Source organism: Lactuca serriola, chromosome 4, assembly GCF_051521515.1.
Source record: "Lactuca serriola cultivar US96UC23 chromosome 4, Lser_US96UC23_V15, whole genome shotgun sequence".
NCBI lineage: Eukaryota > Viridiplantae > Streptophyta > Magnoliopsida > Asterales > Asteraceae > Lactuca > Lactuca serriola.
The window spans coordinates 210,224,528-210,246,471 of record NC_136411.1 but is presented as its reverse complement, the minus strand read 5'-3'; the positions used below and the strand labels follow the sequence as shown (position 1 = coordinate 210,246,471).

At 31.3% G+C, this 21,944-nt stretch overlaps 1 protein-coding gene across 1 annotated transcript; it reads left to right on the top strand.

Annotated features, from left to right (window-relative positions):
- The first annotated feature begins 566 nt into the window (after positions 1–566).
- LOC145099154 (protein FAR1-RELATED SEQUENCE 6-like) lies at positions 567–4,048 on the top strand. The gene is made up of 8 exons (XM_079036742.1): positions 567–654; positions 761–835; positions 947–1,000; positions 1,114–1,912; positions 1,993–2,251; positions 3,151–3,342; positions 3,441–3,693; positions 3,777–4,048. The coding sequence occupies exons 1-8, from the start codon at positions 567–569 to the stop codon at positions 4,046–4,048; spliced, it is 1,992 nt and encodes a 663-aa protein (XP_078892868.1).
- Positions 4,049–21,944: the final 17,896 nt, after the last annotated feature.

Here is a 21,944-nt window from a genome sequence, read left to right as displayed (position 1 = left end):
GTTAGTTATATATATTTATTATTCTTACAGAATGATTTTTAATGCGTGCATTGATTCTACTTAACAAAAATTGATACGTTTTATAAGTTATATTTGCTAGAGTATTCTGATAGAATTACTTCATTCCGATAACATGCAGAGTTTTGGAATCCATATTTATATAACATTCTAATAGAATTATGTCGTCAATAAAAATATTCTGCAACTTTTTTTTAAAAAAAATACATAATAATATTGTTAAGTAGTTAATATAATGTAGTGTTGAAAATTTTTATACTTGGATGTTAATATTATACCGTATGAATATTTTTTCCTTTATCATGTTTTTAAAAAAAATCAAATCGGAATCATTTATTTTTATCAATGATCCCTAATATCAAGGCTTTTAATTTGCATAGAATCCGTTTTCATCCCTATCTAGTTTGTATGGCATTTTTAAATATTTTAATTTTTCAACATACAAAGCATATACAAACACTCTCGGAATTTCTTAGGAATGGGCGATCAAGAACCAGATATCAATAATCATATTTATGAGGAACATTATTTGGCTAGTGATGATGACAATGGAATTGAAGATTTTCGATTTTCCTGATAATGATACACTATACAATGACGGATTTCAAACAGGAGAAAGAAGTAATCCTAATTTAGGTGAGTTTTTTAATATTTTGTTTAATTTTTCATTTTATTTCAGATTCTATATTGTAACAAACATTTTTAATGTTAAATGTTAATATTTTCATTGACGAACATACAGAGGACGCAAATAATGATGAAGACGAAAATCACTTCGTTGATGAAGATATAGAGGTTAATATTGATTACAGTGAAGGTACTAAATTCAATTCAGGATACTGAAGTTTTTACAGAAAAAATATAATTCTTTGAGAATAGTATTTATATAATTCTTTCAGAATGATTATGTATTTGCTATTTTAAACAGGACAACCACATGTTACTCATGAAGATACGGAGTTTAATATTGATTTCAGTGAAGGTACTAAATTCAATTCGGTATATTTTAATTTTTACAGAAAAAAATAAAATAGTGTCGGAATAATATTTATATAATTCTTTCAGAATAATTTTGTATTTGCTATGTTTAAGCAGGACAACCACATGTTACTCATGATTATGTTTCTCCTGGTGGCACCTTGTATTGGACTCCGATTGTTTTAGATGACATCAAACCAAAAGTTTCATCAAAATTTAATTCATATGGTGAAGTAGAAACAATGTATAGAAAATATGCATTAGAATCTGGTTTTGATGTCAGGCTTGGAAGAGTCCAACAAACAAAAAATGGGATTATTACAAATAGACATCTTGTGTGCAATCGGGAAGGTAATCCAAATACTAGTAAACTAGATACTCTAGATATTCAGCATAAAAAGACTCAAGGAAGGAAAAATTTATTTAGGAGGATTTGTAAAGAAAAAGTTGTTTTAGAAATAATTCCCGGTACTCTTAAATATGTCGTGAGTGATTTTGTAGAGCGGCATAATCATGAGTTGTTTAGCAAGGGCAATATGCACTTATCTCGTTCAAAAAGAAAACTTGATTATTCCCAAGAAATTTTCATTCATAATTTGTCAAAACAAAACATTGGTCCTGTAAAAGCACATAGACTGTATAGTGCTCTTCAAGTTGGTCCTTCGGTTCGAGGTGGATTGGTTACTGATTTCAAGAATGCTAGGAGGAATCTTAATTGTTACATAGGTGGGAGGGACGCGAAATTCCTTGTTGAAAAGATGAATGACAGGAAGAAAAATGTCCCATCATTTACTTTTGAGTATAAAGTGTTGAACAAGAGATTGCATTCTCTATTCTGGGCTGACGAAACAGCAAAGCATAATTACAATTCATTCGGAGACGTTGTATCACTGGATGCCACATTCAGCATGAATAAGTATTTCTAACCTTTAATACTTTTCAATAAGGATTTCATTATTTTCAGGTATGTAAACTAATATTTTATTTTTTAAATAGGTATGATATGGTTTTTCTTCCGTTTACTGGCATCGATAATCACAAAAAATGTGTAACATTTGGTGCTGGTCTTTTAAGTAAAGAAGATGGAGTTTCTTATGAATGGTTGCTTAGAGCTTTTTTGAAAGCTTTTAGAAAACAACCTCAATTGGTTTTATCTGATCAAGATCTAGCTTTGAAAAAAGCTATAGATAAGGTTTTCCCATTGGCACATCATAGGTTATGTATGTGGCATATAACGAAGAAGTTGCCAAATAAGGTATGCATAAAACGAATATTATTCTTATTTTTTTTTTGTTATGATTCTACAACTATTTTCTCATATTCTACCAGAATATTTTGCTTCAACAGAATCAATTGCATTAACTCTTAATTTTTGCTATCATTCTTCAATGATTTTTTACAATGCCATCTTCATTATCTCATATTCTACCAGAAGCAATTGATTTTAACAAAATCAACAACTTTAACTCTTACTTTTGGTTATGATTCTACAATTATCTCATATTCTGACAGAATCAATTGATTTTAACAGAATGAATTACTTTAACTCTTACTATTTGATTTTAAAATTCTACCTTCATTATCTCATACTCCGACAGAATCAATTGATATTAAAAGAATCAATTAGTTTAACTCTTACTTTTTTTTATGGTTCTACAATTATCTTTTCATATTCTACCTTCATGTTATCATATTCTAACAGAATCAATATATACAAATTTTATCAATTGAAGATGCAACCACCAATCAAAAATTTCGAAAGCGTTTTCACTCTATAATTTGGAATTCTAAGCTGGAATCACATGAATTCGAGAATGTGTGGCGTCATATGTTGGAGGAGTTTAAAACTACTGATAACACTTGGATGAATACAATGTATGGTTTGCGAAAATCTTGGATCCCCGCATTTTTCAAGCACATTCCAATGTCTGGTCTTATGCGAACTACATCGCTGTCTGAAAGTCAGAATTGGTCATTTCAAACCACCACATTAATCGGTTCTTATCTTGTCATGTTTATGATGACATTTGAATCAGTTATGGAACGACAACGACATAACCAAATTCTCAATGATTTTAATACTGCCACCATTTTTCCTAAATTCATTACCCGTACTCCGTATGAACCTCATGCTCACGAAAGATTTTTTATCAGGTTCAGAAAGAGATATCAAGAGCTGAAGATAATTGTTTCCAAAAGAATGTGATATGTTCCAACGGTGTTGACACAATTATTGTTCTGGAGAAAACAATGAACATAACTATTAGGCAAACAAATGATGTCGATGTTGATGACAAAGATGAGGAATACAATTACGATTGTCTTATAAGGGATGCTGAATACACGGTATATTTTTTTCACATTAATTGTCATTTTATCATTTGCATTTAAACACGAAAAATTTACAACTTAAACATTCTCACTAATCATCTTATATTTTCCAGGTCACACACTCAACCGAAGATGGTTCGTTCAAATGTATTTGTATGCATTTTGAACATGTAGGTATCTTATGCAGACACATATTCTGTGTGTTTAAGTTTTATGGCATCGAACAAATTCCTGAAAAGTACATTTTGAAACGTTGGCGTAGGGATGTTATTCCAACAGAATTACTGAAAAGACGCTTCACTAATTCATTTGACGATTCTAATTCCGACATGACTGCTATTGATATTTTTTCAACTATTGACCGTTGTGTGTCTTTTTTGAGCCATGATGCAACTAAGTTAAAGTTATACCTCGACGATCAGAATAAGTTGAAAAAAAAAAATTCGTAGACGACTGTCCAAATCATGATCTACCGACCCGAGCAGATCATTTCAAGAAGCTTTTAGGCGTGGTTGGTCCTGATGTAGAATCTGATGTTAATGACATTCAGAATCCTATAGATATTCGTAACAAATGTTGTAGTAGTCGTGGGAAAAGATTAAAATCTACAAAAGAGATGATTGAGAAGGAAAGCACGAAACCTAAGAGAAAATATGCTACATGTGAACAGATGGTTCATCATGACAAAAGAAATTGTCCTTTAAAGAACGCCCAGAAATAAGTTCATTGTTTTTTTTTTGGTTTTATGTCGTTCAATAAAGTATATTCACTTTGATTGCTAGTGACGATGACATTGTCAATCAACATAACAATATTTATCTTTATAACATTTTTTTAATCTTTTACGAATTATACATCATACCAAAAAGGGTACATCATACCAAAAATTTAATTTCCAAAAGGGTACATCATACCAAAAATATACGTTTCTCATCTACATACAATTAATAGAAAATAAAAAACTATAACTTATTCTGATAGAATAATAACAATATAAAACTACTATATATGCATCAAAAAACTATAAAAACAGCCCAACCACAAAATATATGAAGTCCAAAAAATTTGATTTTATATTTTCTAAAGGTAATCATTCCATAAGAATTTTAGATTTTGGATTTTTATGTGTTATACATGTACAAACACATACTTACTTTTAAACATAGTACAATATACTAAAAAAAAGATCCAATCGTCATCTACATCCAATTAATTTAAAATCAAATAACATATTCTACCAGAATCATAACAAATACTACATAGCATCATCATCATATAAACTGTAAAAAACAGTCTAGTCACAAAACCTTATTAACCACAACCTTGAATTATATTAATAACATTATTACAAAAAAAAAATACATCAACACATCCATTATTAACAACAACCTTGACGTATATTTTAAAAAACTTCATAACCTCTGATAGACAAACACAACCTTTATATGAAAACTAATATTCCATTATATGAAAATTACATTACCAACAACAACCTTTTGATTTTCACAATGCACAACATCATCATCCCAGAAATTAAACAAGGCATCAACACACCCTTTATATGAAAATTAATACTCCATTATAAGATATAAGCTTAAATACTGATAACATTACTTCATAACTTCTGATAGACAATCAACTTTTTCAAACATCTAACATAATGCACACTCATGTTTGAACACCCAAAAAAAAAAGTTCAGCTCATGACATATCAAAGTTTATTTTTCAACTTATTAAATACCACTCCAAATTCTTACCTACGACCCTTTGTTTTTCTTTTTTTCTTCCTGTTTTCAGCTAACTCTCTTAGAAGCATATTTTGTTCCAAAATATCAAGCTTACGAAACGCTTCAAAATCTTTAAGTATCATAGTCTTGAACTTATTGAACTCAGTTGTCAACAATCTTGCCATGTATTTCGTCCTTAACTTAATTGTAGCACTCACATCAGCAGGCATTTTACCTGTAAGACCACACTCCCAACGCCCTTCATTTTCCCCCATGTAACTTTCCATATTCCTTATGAGGTATATTCCACATTCTATTCCAGCTTTTTCTACTAGCCAAGATATGTTCATCACCCGTCCCGCTTTAAAAGTTAACATTTTTGCCATTGGATGATGTTGTGATGTCAAGTAGTTGCAAAACAGTTTTTCCTGTCATTAAATACAACAAATACATCAAACATACTCTTATAATATTCCTTAGAATGGAAAAATATTGATCATATATTTATTGATTATCTTACCACCAGGTTTGGTAACATGCCATACTTTCTTTCCAAAGTCCCTGTTCTCTTCACATGATCTACTATGTAGTACAAACTTGATCTTAGATCAATGATGAGTAAGTAATATTTTCCATCATCAACTATTGGGAAGAAAACCTTGTACACGTTAAAAGAAGAAGTTAAGTTAATATTAATTGATGCCACAAATATTACATTTATTAAATAAACTTACAAGTGCAACATCTCTAAAACTTGGCTTCACATCAAATTTCTTAGCGTAGATTCACAATAAAGTAGCAAAAAGCCTATATTTCATATCTTCCGACTTTAGCTCATTGAATATATCTTCTGTCTGAAAAAACTCACATCAACATCAATATTAATTCTACAAGAATATATTTGAATTAAAAATTAATTTACATAATAAATTCATACCACAATATTTGTATCGAAGAAAAATCTCGAAAGCGATGATTCATCCTTGTAGTTCTCCATTTTATTTAAAAACGCAGCCCAACAATCAATAATTTTAGAATGCAAAAACATTCCATGATTGAATTGATATGCAAAACCCTGGTGTAGCAAATGTCCTATTCCAATGTCCCAAATCTCATCGCTGTAACAAAAATTATGTATAAAATCAATCTGAATACATTCATTTTAAAATTAAAGAAATATAATAGGTGACACATATATAAACATATATACAAATACGGACCCATCATCTCTTTTAGCTGGAAAAACTAAATTGCATATCCTTGTTTCATCCTTAGTCAGCTTTTCCCCAACCTTAACAATTCTTTCAATATAGGGAGAATGAAATATTTTTGCCTTTTTAGTAATACGTTTTTCCCTTTTGTCATTATCATCATATCCTGCAACATTATCAACAGCTTCTCCTATACTTCTTCCTACCACATTATCCCCACTGATTACTGACATTCACTTTTTCCTTCTATACATCTGTAACTCAATTTCATCCAACAACTTAATCATTTCCTCATTCACCCCTGGAAGTCGATGAAACTGAGTCATTGTTAAAGAAGTCGTATCAACAGGTGTAGTATAATTGACTTCTTTTTCTGTATTAACTTCAGTAAGTATCAATCCTCAAACGGGTGAACTATTTCCTTCACCACCATCACCTATATCATTCATATTTACCTCATTAAAGCAGTCAGGCTCATTCACTTTTTTGTTACCTGCCCCTTCAAACACTTCCTTCAAAAGTTCATTCATTTTCTCCATCCACTCATTCAACACCACACTATGAGGGAATTTTTCCAAACCATCCTTCAACGCAACCTCCATAGTACTTTTCTCTGCTAGAATTACCCCATAACTATGCTATATAAAAGTAGTGTATGCCTGCAATACATATAATTAATTTATAATAACATTACAAAAATATGTACTATATATTCTATAAGAATATATAATTAAATATAAGTTTCAGAATATGTAATTTATATTCTACTATAATATTACCTCCTCATCTCCAAAATCCCTCTTAAAGCTTAGCATTTGTTGTTCTTCACCTCCTGTTTCATTGCCCATATCGACATCATCATGCTCATCCCGAAACTGCCTCCCGAACCCTCCCAAACTGATTTCCAATCGTTGAATCTCTAATAATTTAGCACCATTTATATGCCCAATAAAAGGAATCCTTTTGTCTAACTTGATAGAATACTTCATGTTATACACGTACACCAACTGAAAACAAAACATTAACTTAATCAATACATAAATCGATACCAAATATATATTTTCATATAAAACTATTTCACACTTACAATCAGAAGTGTAATAGGACCACTGTAGTAGCTTGATTTGTCATCCCTTTTCCATAGTTTTTTTCTGGATCCCAAACAATCAAGCATATATTTACACCAATTTAACTTTGAAAAGTCTTCCACCAACACCAACTTCCTTACCACTTTTATTTGATTTTTTTCTGTCAACATCGACTCTATGAAGTTGTTAACAAAAAGGGTCAAAAAATTTAGCCTAAACATCAAACTATCCTTTCTTGTAGCATGAATCCTTCTTAAATACTCCTCACCATTGAACTTATCACAACTATATTGTCCCCTCCATTCTTCTAGAATTTGATTTCCCTTATCACACAATGGTAACTCATTGATGTCTTCTCCACCAAATGGCAACCCCATCATATCATGCACTATTTGTTCTGTTATCTCAATAACAGAGTTCTGTAGGACAAGTCGTTTACTATCTGCATCATACACATCTAAAAGATAGTAACTTAGTTGTCCCGGATAACTTGTAATATTCACTTGCAGAATTGATCCAAAACCCATTCTCAAGATTGCTTGTTTCTGTTACGGCGACAATCCCATAATAGCTGCAGTGATGTTATCACATTTCATTCTGGTTGGAAGGTATCTTAAACCAGGTGGGTATTCCTTATTTGTTTTTCTAACATTATCTTCTTGTTCCTCTTTGACAGATTCATCAATTCCCTTATTTTTTAAATGTTTTACAATTGGAACTCTATCAAATTGCTTCTTCGACCTTATCTATCTTTCCAAAAGTAGTGCATTTAAAGGTTTAGGACTTGTCTTTCGTTCAACTGCTTTATCAAGTTTTTTCTTTGACCTTCTTTCTCGGTTCACATGTTCTTCTTCCTGAATTTGTTCTAATACAACACACAATAGATAGTATAATGTTAAGTATTAGTTATTTGGTATTAATGTTTAATAATATAAGATATTCCTTATATTATAACAGATAAAAAATTTATTTCTATAACAAAACCATCATACACGCAAAATTCCGTTTCAAGCAGAATAAAAAATAAACATTACACAAATATATTATAATATAATAAATTCTAAAAGAATATAAAATTACACTACAAAAACATCATAAATTTTATTTTGAAACATAACCCACTCCATATTGAAATACTTATTTTCATACATACTATAATCATTCAACTAAATTATTCTACAAGAATCAAATACTTTTAATTTAGAATTATACCAGAATCATATAATCGATATTTACACTCATATGCAACATTACATTCCTATAGAATCTTACACATGTACGCTTTTTCAATATATAAGATTTTGATTGTTTCAGTTTAATTCATTAATCATCTACAAACTTTGATTCAATTACAATTTAACATTTTTATGCTGTGCTAATTAACTACTTACACGGATAAATTTTCATTACAGATTTAACTAATAAAACAAGTTGGCTAATTCTACAAGAATCAAATACATTTAATTTAGAATTCTATCAGATTCATACAATCGAATTTCACACTCATATATAATATTACATTCTATTAGAATATGAAACATGTAAACTTATTCCACATACAAGAACTATGATTTTTTCAGTTTAAGGCATTAATCAACTACAAAATGTGATTCCATTAGAATAAAAAATCTATATAAAATGCTAATTAACTACTTAAATATAGAAATTTAGCTTAAAATTTTAACTAGTAAAACAAGTAGACTTATTCTAGTAGAATATTAACCATGTTCATGTTCATATACATAGAACATTCTATTAGAATATGAAACATGTCAACTTATTCCACATACAACAACTATGATTTTTTGAGTTTAAATCATTAATCATCTAGAAACTGTGATTCTATTAGAATTTAAAATCTGTATAAACTGTTGATTAACTACTTAAATATAGAAACATAGCTTACAATCTTAACTAGTAAAACAAGTAGACTTATTCTAGCAGAATATCAACCATGTTCAGGTTCATATACACATAACATTCTATTAGAATATACAACATGTAAACTTATTCCACAAACAAGAACTATGATTTTTTGAGTTTAAGTCATTAATCATCTACAAACTTTGATTCCATTAGAATTTAAAAACTGTATAAACTGCTAATTAACTACTTAAATATAGAAATTTAGCTTACAATTTTAACTAGTAAAACAAGTAGACTTATTCTAACGGAATAACAAATACATCAAACATACACAGAACATTCTATTAGAATATGAAACATGTACACTTATTCCACAAACAAGAACTATGATTTTTTCAGTTTAAGTCATTAATCATATACAAACTGTGATTCCATTAGAATTTAAAACCTGTAACTATTTAAATAATGTAATTTAGTTTACAATTTTAACCAGTGAAACAAGTAGAGTCATTCTAGCAGAATAACAACCACGGTCACGTTCATATAAACAGAACATTCTGGCAGAATAACAAACACAATAATTTCATTGTACCATAATATTCAAAATTCAACGCATACTTCACTTAACAGTAATGATTCTTAAGAAAATACCAAAAAATTACACATTTTTCTTCCAGACCACAAATCATACATGCATAAATGATTTCAAATACACTTCCTAAACTCTACTACATTTTTCGAACTAAATAAACATTAAATACCACAACAAAATTGTTACCTTCAAGTTCAACAACGACATCATCATTGTCATCTTCAAGATTCAACGCCGTTTCTACTGTGTTCTTGAACTTTGACTTGAATGAACTGGATCGTGTGCTCCTGATTGTTGCAGAATACCGTTAATATAAGCCCCAAATGTCGATTCCGTCTTCTAGGGTTAAATGTTGATACTTATAAGAAAAACCTTCAAACGATCTTCCGATTTTGAAGACTGATTACAATAAATCAGAATGTTTTTCAACCTCCTAAGGATTTGGGTTCTTGATTTTGTGAGTATGCGAGATATTTGGGATCATCAATTGATCCTTCCATAGTTATCCACTGTTTCCTAATTAAATGACGGGGTAAAATACCATTCTACCATTAATTGACCGGTCAATTGATTAAAGCTCATTTATTTGATTATAATGTGTCTGCTAGATTCAATGTTGCAGTATCACCTTTTGTTGAGGATTTTGATGATGAAGTGGATGTGAGGTCGATTCCTTTTACCGGATAATGCAATTCGTACAAGTGTTGATGGATGGCTTGATGATGTCAGCACCAGTAGAAATTGAAGTATGATGACATTAGCGCTAAATCTATCGAAGTGTTACAACAACTCATAATTGGACTAACTTCCCAGACATGTAAAATGAGCCGATTAAGAAAACTCAATGCTTCGCTAGGACGTGGGGTGTTTTTTTGCCATTCCAGATTATTTAGTGCCTCAAAATGCGTTTTTTTGTTTTTTTTATTTGCAACAAGCTTTTATTTTGAGTTTTGATTAGATAATTGAGTGTTGATCTTTTCCTAACCAATTATGATCTCGTAGGGTTAAACAATGAGGCCTATCTTATACACTTTATAATTAAGTGTCTCGTTTTCATTGTTTGTTAGTATTTTTGATTTTTTTTTATTATTATTAATAAGTAATCCAATTGTTAAGTTATCTTTGTTCTTTATGATATTTTTGGCTATACTTACCATTCAATCCGATAGTTTGGGTATCATAAAAACTAAGTTTTAAAAATATATAAAAATTTTACAAAAGAATTTGATTTAAATTTGTTTGTGCCACACTTTGATCAATATTTGCCATGGATTACCCAGATTACGGGTTTTGACCCACGTACACAAAACAAAACAGGGGAAGAAGAGGGTTCAACTCGTGACCTCCTATATGCCAAACCACGTAGTCATCTTAGCGATCGTCTAGACACTTTTTTGATAATACTTCATTTTTTTCATATTTATTGTCCGGTTTTGAATTTTAAAGTTTTTATTCTTTAATTTTAACCTTATATATTTTTATTTATGTTATATATTAATTAATGAAACTTATAATAATAAAAAAACATTTAAAACAAAATCCATCATCAAAATTGAAAAATAAAAACATAAAAAAGTAGAAAATAAATAAGAGGCGGTGGTAGTAAAACAGATGTTGTTTATTTATAGTATCTAGGATAATTAAAAAAAAAAAAACCCCGATATTGAAAATTGTTAAAGTTATATGATAATAATATTTTATCTTAATTCACAAAACAAATATTATAAAGAATAAATTATTTCATTCATGCATGATGCTTGATGAGCCACGAAGACGAATAGAGAGGTGGTGGACACACAATAAAAAAAATATGGAAGGTCGCATATTCTTTCTAAGGATTTTAGTGATAAAAAACCTTATTTTTTATAACAGTTTCTGTCACAACCGTCACTAAAATTGTTACATCAACATATTTAATTTTACAATTATTAGAACTTTGTGATGAATTTCCAACAAAATCTTGATGAGTTTCCAATGGATTTCTGACATATTAATGACCGAAATGTAATGGATTTTAATTAATTACATTAAATTTTGAATTTTACGGTAAAATTCAAGTGTTATCCGTGTCATCTCGGAACACCAATTAGGTCTACTCTTAGAAAAAAAGTAATACATAATATATATAATAAAATAAAATGCAAATTATTTTGGGGCTTAAAAGAAAAAAAAGACGGCCCACCTCTAAATACGGATTTTATTTATGTATTTATTTTGGAAAAACGAATATAAATATATATACTAAACTACTCCTAAATTATTCAACCAATGTTTATAATGAGACTTGAACCCTTGATCCCAATGACGAAGGACAACACCGGATAGATAAAAAGTCATTTGGTAAATACGGATCATTTACAAATTAAAAATAAATAATCTTTTTAGGTAATTCTTAAAAAAAGTAATAAAATCGGTGTGAGGATATCGATTATTGTTAAAGTTATATGACAAAAATATTTTATATTAAATCAAAAAAAGAAAATATTATTATAAAGATTAACATGTTTCTTTCATGATGAGACATTAATTAATTTGGGGCTAAATATATATATATATATATATATATATATATATATATATATATATATATATATATATATATATATATATATATATATATATATATATATATATATATATTTTGTACCACCTCAACCTTATATTTTAGACATTATTGCATCAAAACTTTGAACTATATGATAATTATCATTAATATATGAGAAATTTTTTTATATTAGCAAAACATTATTTTTGACATTTTTATTATAAAAACATGAATTTAAAAATCGTTAAGGACGTGAAAAAAAAATAGTTGTTAAAACAACCTTTAAATATATATTATCATAACACAATTCAATGTAAACTTATTATTATTAATTTATTGCTAATAAATTTAATTTTTATAGTACTTGTGTTTAATATATATATATATATATATATATATATATATATATATATATATATATATATAAAGAGAGAGAGAGAGTTAGGTTCAAATGTTTCTACTATCTATTATGTTCATATAGGATTGATTCTGGACCAATCATTTTAATTATTTTAAAAAAGTAATTATTGCATATTAAATGCTTAATATTTAATTAATACTTATTATATGTTCAACATTTAATATGTATTAATCACTTTCTTAAAATTAATTAAAATGATTGATCCACAATCAATACTAAATGCACAAAATAGATAGTTAAAACACAATAACCTAACCCTATATATATATATATATATATATATATATATATATATATATATATATATATATATATATATATATATACTCCACTTCTTAAATACATACATATATATATATATATATATATATATATATATATATATATATATATATATATATATATATATATATATATATATATATTTTTATTAAAAAAAGATTATCTTTTAGGTAATTCACTAATTTTAGACCGTCCTTTTTAGTTACTATCTTAAAGAAACATAAAAATATACATATATCAAACAGCAACACGAACGTGAATGTAATCAAACTCAAAAGTCATTTCATGTCTCAGAAATATAAACTATGAGGAACCCAATTCAAATAAATCCAACGTTCTTTGGGTCCATTGTGCGGTTAATTGGTTGAAATTGATAGGTGAACAAAAAGACATGAACATGTTATTGCTAGCGTACTTCCATGTGGTTTTTTGCTTTTCCCATTATAAAAATTATATATATGAATTTTATCTTTTTCTATAAGATCCGTTAAGTTATTTAATTTGTACGTAAGCTAGTTAATTATAGAGTACAAATCGTAATAAAATAAATGACCAAAACGTGTTTGATTAATTTCATCTATTTTGATTGGTTTAGAAATATTATGAGAGTATAGTTTATTGACAAACCACTCGTTCAATAAGTTGAGTTGTGTATTAATAGGGTGTATGCCTAACTTAGCATACACCCTCTATAGGGAGAAGCTTAACATTTGGTTCGGTGTAACCAAACCCTGAATTAACAAGCCCCAAACACATTCAAACCGCCTGAAGGTAAATGATGAATTCACATATGAGTAAGCGGTGAATGGATCGAAACAATTAAACATTGATATTAGCACAATCAAAGTTGTGATATGGTTGGATCGTAATAGTACATAAGACATAGGAGAAGTTACTAATGACGTTACATGTGTACACACTTTTGTACCTTTGGACCCATCAGCATTAAATACTACAGGATGGAAACATGTTTGATAAGGAGAAGACAACAATTTATGGGAACAAAGAAATATAGGTCGACTAGAGAAGATACACACGTTCCCTCAAGCAAGCAACATTCAACACTCAATACATTCAATTCGATCCTAACTTTATCAGAGCGTTTTCACGGAAAAACCTTCTCGGTGAATGAATTGCGATTTGTGTGTATGTTCTTGGGTCTAGTTTTCAAGTCAATAGGTCAAGAGCAGAGTTCGAAGTCTCTAACCTCTTGGTGGAAAACCTGATTTTCATCAAGTGGTGTCATCCGTAGGACCCTGCAAGAAATGGCCACCCAAAGTAACCCTGTTGTTGATGTGAGTTCGATCACGAGATTGCAAACTTAAATAGACATAGGAAAACGACACAGGTCACAATGGTAGTAAAATACAAAAATGTTACACGTCATAATCATGCTATCAAACATATTCTGAACCTAAAGGAGCCTGTGGCAGAAGAACAAGAAATAGAGGAATTCGATGCTTTCACAAAAAAATAAAAATAAATAATAAAGCCATGAAAACGCTACAAGAAGAAAAGAAAGAGCAAACCACGCAAGACATAGGAGATTGGGATCATGTTTTCGTGGACACTTGCGACACAAGTGATTCAGATGGAAATATAGTAAAATGCAAAGCGTTCCAAAACATAGAAGAGACTGCCAACATATTAAAATCCCACCAAATGCAAACTCGAGAAGTTCCACATGAGGTTCTAGCAGCCAAAGAGTAGTATAAAGCTTTCAAAAACCGTAACTTCGAATCCCTATATTCGCCGAGAACATTAACAAAACACCGATCGCGAAGGGATTGAAAGGACCTCGAGTACGACCATATGATGGAACTGGAGACCAAGACGATCATGTTTCTAACATCTAATGGGTAATAAATATGTTCCCTGTAGACCCAATGCTATGGAGCCTCTACTTTATAGGAACACTCGACAGTTCTAGTCGAAGATGATTGGCTAGCCTACCATCGAAAAGCATATGAACCTTTGAGAAACTATGCAATTTTTTAATAGATTCATACATAAAAGATGGTTTCAGCAACAAGCACATGTTATATTTCCATTCAGACAACAAGACAGAGAGTCCAAAACGCTTGTTTCAAGCGGTTCAACCAAATAATTTGGATTAGGTCTACCAAGAATGATCTTATGATCATATCAACTTTTATATATGCTTTACTAGAAGGAGAACTATTAAAAAAAATTAGTTGGATGGGAGTTTCAAAAGTTGGAGGAGATGATACAAAAAATTAAAAGCTTTTTTAGGGAAGAAGTAGAGAATTCTAATAAAGCCCAAATGGAAGGGAAAATTTCATTTACAACTGATAGAAAAAATGAAATGCCTATCGTTTAAATAGTCAAAAGTCAAGAAATAATACTCGGTTGTAGACACCAAAGGTTGTCTCGTAGAAGAAGAGGAATGCAGAAAGATAAATTTTCCCCTTTCGCCAGAAAGCATACTAAGTCTACCAATCAAAAAACATAGTTATGCGAAATAGTAGTGAGCAAAACAGGTGATACCCTTGGTATCCTAATCAATATTGTGATTTCGACAAGAAACTTGGTCACGCTATGATAGATTATGAAATGATGAAAAAAGAAAAAGATAAAAAAACTATCGAGATAAGGGGAGATGCAAGCCCCTAAGAAAGAAAATGTGGTATACGATGCCAAAATAATGATGATCCGTGGAGGGAATGATACGAGGGAGGTCAAGAAGTGGATATGGGTAAGCATAGAATTTATCAACATGATCCTATACCTCCTAACTACCAAAGCACCGAACCACTCCTCATAAAAAAGTAATGTGGGAAGAATGCTAATTCATATAATATATATTGATAATGAATGTTTAGTCAGCATCATTTATGAACATGAATGTCACAATTACTATAAGAGATAGATGTTTTGTGATACCACCTTCATCCATAGTTCTTTTCGAAATCGGTATGGAATGAGGGAATATTATCACTCCTATTTACATTGGAGGATTATGCTAGAGGGCGAAGAAACATAATCCTAGCAAAGGTCCTCATAATAAGGGCCTTATTACCCTACAACATGCTCCTCAGTAGGATAAATCTCTGTCAGCATCAATTGGTTCCATCTATAGTTAATGGACTATTAAAATTCCTAACTAAGGAAGACATGGACACGGTAAGAAGCATGTTGTTGAATCCCACCGAACACAACCATACATCAGAACATAGTATAAAACCAAAGGAGGTAATATCCTTGATGTTGATTAAGCTGTGCAGATAAGTTTAGAATTGTCGAATGATCTAAAACATGTTGGAAGTCTTGATGAAAAGGAATTTGGATGTATTCTCTTGGGAACTGGAATGCATGACATGAATTCCAAGAAGAGTAAATGAACACCAACTTAATATCAACCAAAATCATACTTTACCAAGAAAAAAAGGAGAATAATGGAAAAGGAAAGGAACTAAGTGGTTAATAAGGAAGTGATCGATCTTGTAGAAATAGGGGTAGTAAAAGGGCTTTGCAAATCCTAAAATAGTGTCACACCCCCAACCGATGCCAGAAACGTCGGGGTGCGTGATGTCACTAGTGTATCACAGTCATAACATACATTGAACAATATATAAACCAGAATATATATATATATATATATATATATATATATATATATATATTGGTACCAAATAAACATGTCTTACATCATTACAATAATCATTGCGTATCCTCAATGATAAAAATAGTTGCGACAAAACATATTCAATATTAAAGGTACAAAATACGTGATTCATAATATATGAGATTGAACTCCTGCGCCTTAATTACTCGAGAATACATGTTTTAAAGATACGTCAACAAAATTGTTGTTGAGTTCTACATGTTTTGACACTGCATACCTTTATGACCAAAAGCGTATGTTATGTAGAAATTGTGAAAATCAAATTGTAAAAACGATGCTACTTTTTCCAACTAAAGTTATAAAATAGATAATTTATACCCCTTCCATATATTGCAAGAAAAATGTTGCTTATAAAGAGGACTCTTTTTGGTAGAAGTTACTAAACAGTGAAAAGAAGTGTCAAAGGATTTATGAAGTAATATTCGTTTAATCCGTTAACCAACACCTATCAGTGAACAAAAATACTCCTACTTAATACGGTCCCTTTTCAACCTATGTGAGTATTCTATCGACATATGAATACCATTTCAATTCAATAAATGCCTTAAAGCTTCCAATGCATATCATTATATTTCAAACTACAACTAGATATACAAACACCGGGGTCTATAATCAGTCTATAACCAAACTGTTAGACAAATTAACCTCTGGACCAACATTATAAGGGGCGTGCCTAAAAGATTCATCAACACTCCATCGATATCGTGAAAATAGTAAGTTACAGAACATCAATACCCAATTCGACTCCTGAGGAGAGGGTTGTAGCTAGCGACCGTAGGCGCGGTTGTCAGCCCATATAAATCTATACGACCAATTTTATACCTTCATTTCCATGTTCCCTTCGGATTAACTGTTATTGTGACAATCCTTTGTTTCGAATCAATAAAAATCAATGAAATTCACACTAGTTCAATCAAAGTTTACACTAGTATAAATAACGATTTAAAATCCTTCACTCTAGAACCTAATACTTAGTGTAAATCATGAAATACCATGTCCTTAGAAACATATATAAGCTTAACACTTACATGAAATCATAATATATATATATATATATATATATATATATATATATATATATATATATATATATATATATATATATATATATATATATATATAATTCGGTTTTGGAACCTAATTCCAAACACCAAAACCGAATTCCCTAAAGGATTAAAGGAATGACCGGATTCCGTCTTCCTTTGACCAAGAATACCAAGAACACACACCAAGAACATCATCACACCGAAAAGACCCCCAACCACACCGAAAATACCCCCAGCCCCACCACAAGCCCTATTTTGCCCACCGAAAACCTCCATCAACATTTCAATTATTCCAAATTAATTTATGTAAGTATTCCTTACATAATTAATTATTTAAAACATTATTTAAATTGACATCTTATTAATTTAAAAACGACGTCAAATATAATTATTTTTAGAATAACGTTATTAGCACGCACGTTTACCCGAGGATCGTTTCTACAAGATCGTTAATTCAAAAACAAGCACACATTCGAGGTAAGTTCATACCCCTTCATTTTCAATGCTTTTAATGTTTTTGATGGGAGAATATAAGTAAAACACATGGACTTTTTGTTTATACAAACGTTTTTAACAATTTTTAAAACCTTTGCAATCAATTCAAACCAAGTATCCGCTACATTTCATTAAAATATTCTTATATTTTAACCCTTTTGTAACATGTCGAGCATAAGAGTGTTATACTTTCATACAATTAAATTGAAATTTTTTTCAGTACACTACAGAACATTACAACTAAATTACAATTGGTATAGTTTGAAGACCACTACACTATTTTGCTAAATACAATACATAGAACAAGAACATTTATTCAAACTATAACATGTATACTTTGGGAAGCGCTACTCTAATACATTGATAAAAGTATACACTACTTAATAATTATTTAAGTATTATTATTTTACCTTACAAAATACATTATTACAAGGCAATACATACAGTTTCTAGTATAAGAGAACACTACAAAACTACACGTAAACTAGTTAACACATGGTTGTGAGGCACTACTTCAATTGTACCCCTTGGGGTACGAATCTAAATCATATACAATGTAACTAGAGTTTCCTGGAGGGAGAGAATGAGATTTGTGTATAGATATATATGGGACAGACATTGCCAAAACTGAACTGCTAGCTACAGTTAGGCTGGCAGGCCTAGGGTGACAAATGTCATAACTTTTAGACGCCTGAAGACTAACACTACTTCGATAGTTTTATTTTATTTAATAAAATTACTATGATACATTACCTTACACTATAGCTGGTGGTATCCAGGCGTACATACAATGGTTTTCATAGAAAGACAAACACAAACACAGTACAATATTTCCTACTACAAGGTACTCTAATACAACATACAATTATGAGGAACATACATGAAATAGTTTATCTATTTACAATGCTACATTACATTCACTATAGAAAATATTAGATTTTTTGGAGAAACATACTAGCATTTTCAAAGTACAAAGACAAGTTTCAAATCACTAAAACATACTTACGAACTCACCAAGTTAAATGTTGATACACTTTCAAAATCACTTGTATTATTAGAGCACTGTTTATAGTGAACTAATTATATCAAACCTTACAAGATATACAATTACAAACACTATGGGGCCGAAGTGCTCTGAACTAAAAGTATACTTTTAAAATATAAGCATTTTACAAGAAGTATACGAGTACGCATACACACTAGAAGCAGTATCATAGGAAGAACTACATAAAAGTATTTAGGATAAGTTGGACACTAAAGTTACACTTGAATAGTTATGATCATATCTGAGGTAAATATAACCTAATGTAACACCCATAAAAAATCATTCCAAATTTAAACTTTTTCAAAACACTTAAAACCATTTAACATTACAAAGTATTTTTTCATAATAATAATATCAGAGTATCCCAGTATCAAATCATAAAATCATAATAGCAGGAGGAGTGGTGCGATCATGCCTTCGCCTTCCCATGATCACCAGAAGTACCTGAAACAGTAATCAATATATGTAAGCTCGATGGCTTACTGAGTTACCCCCAAAATAACAACCTCATATTACCATAATCATATCATATCAACGAATACAGAACAACATGCAAAATGAGTCTTCAGCCTGACTGGACCACCTCGCAGGGCCTACAGTCTATCTGGACTACTCCCGAGCCTTCGAGATGACTGGACCGCGTCTGTGGGCGTACATCTTATCCAGACCGCCCGTCGGGTATGTTGGCCCACAACACAAAGCAGGATCGCTTCAACCCAACCCCCAATCAAACAAACATGTGCACATATATATATCATATGCTAGCTCATATCATATAACAATCAAATCGATCTAACAGATCACTAATCATAACAACATCCCAAAAACCAGGATACAGACCTAACTGGGTCACTAAGCATAAGCATACCACTATCCTAAGTACCAGGATGTAATCAATAAACATATCATGCCATAAGCAGATATAATCCATAAAAGGCCGACCTTGGTGCCTTAGACCCGTTGATATAATGAGGATAACTCACCTCGCAACTGTCGACTTGAAAGATAAGCTCAAACTCTCGGATACCATCACAAAATCCACCACCTATATTCACCATAGAACCATCCTTGTAAATTTCCAATTTCCCAAAATGCCCCAAAAGTCAAAAAGTCAACCCCTAGTTAAAGTCAAAGTCAACGATCAAGGTCAATAGTCCATGTTGACCTGACTCGTCGAGTGTAGTCACTGACTCGTCCAGCCCTTGCAGAACTCGAGTAGTCGTGAAAACCCCCTAATGACTCATTGAGTTTCTCTTCAACCTGTCGATTTCATACGTGTCAAAAGTCGGGAAAACGTAGCTGACTCGTCAAGTTACCCTACTGACTCGTCGAGTCCACAATAATCTTCATCGGACTCGCCGAGTTGACCATGCAACTTGCTGAGTCCCTTCGGTCTATATCCATACAGATGCTTATTCAACCATCTTAAGGTTCCATATTGCAGATCGAGCTTCCCAAGGCATGTTTATCACGTAAAGTTGGAAACTTTACATGCATACAAAGCTCTAAAGTCTTATAATGACAAAACGAAGCTTGTAATGGAGTTTTACACTTGAGGAGAGGTTCACACTTGCTAAAGCTGAAAGCTTTATGGACTTAGAGACCAAAGAGAGTCCAGATCTGAAGTTACAACTTCAAATCTTAGCTCATACCCAAGAATATCTTCTTATTATGCTAGAAAAGCCCTAATCTTAACCAAATGAGATCTAGAATGAAATGAGGTCAAGGTAACAACTTGATACCCTCCAAAAAATGCAAAATGAGGTAGATATCATATCCCCACATGTTCGTTGCTTCTAGCCACTTGCTCTACAAGATTTTCTTACAAAGATCCACCTTCCAAAGCTTAAAACACACGAGAATGAAGCACACACATGGATTAGGGTTTGCTGGACTTTTAAGAGGCTATAAGGGGGCTGAAGGAGGCTTATGATCCTTTACATAGGGTGAAAACCCTGAAAATTAGGGTTTCATCCTCCATCTTCTACTTGTCGAGTCCTATCTTGGAGTCGGCGAGTAGGTCACTTAAACATGTGGCCCCAACCGCTTCTACTTGACGAGTCAGGGCATCCAACTCTTTGAGTAGACCTTGCAATTTATGAAAATTATAGCTATAAAATTATCACCTAAGAGTCGGGGCATTACAATTCTCCCCTACTTGAATTAGAATTCGCCCTCAAAGATTGCTGCGGTGAACAACCCCGGATAGTGCTCCCGCATTTCCGCCTGTGGCTCCCATGTCCACTCGGACCCCTTTCGGTGCTCCCACTGTACCTTTACCAAAGGTATCTCTTGGTTCCGCAGAACCTTCACCTTATTCTCCAGAATGGCTACGGGCCTCTCAACATAATTTAGGCGCTCATCGACCTGAATGTCATTCAATGATACTACTGCCTCCTCATCCAGAATGCACTTCCGCAATTGCGAAATATGAAAGGTGTTGTGCCTCAATTGCGAAACGTGAAAGTTGTTGTGGATCCGACTAAGCTCATCCGGAAGCTCTAACCTATATGCCACCTTGCCAACCCTAGCAATGATCCTGAATGCACCAATGTATCGGGGACCCAATTTCCCCCTCTTCCTGAAGAGGATCACACCCTCCAGGAGTACCATGTCATCGACCTAGAACTCTAACTCAGATCGGCGTCTATCG

Coding starts and splice junctions, on each gene's coding strand:
- LOC145099154 (XM_079036742.1), top strand. CDS start 567: ATGGAATTGAAGATTTTCGATTTTCCTGATAATGATACACTATACAAT. Junction 836..946: donor TAATATTGATTACAGTGAAG/GTACTAAATTCA, acceptor TATTTTAAACAG/GACAACCACATGTTACTCAT. Junction 1,001..1,113: donor TAATATTGATTTCAGTGAAG/GTACTAAATTCA, acceptor ATGTTTAAGCAG/GACAACCACATGTTACTCAT.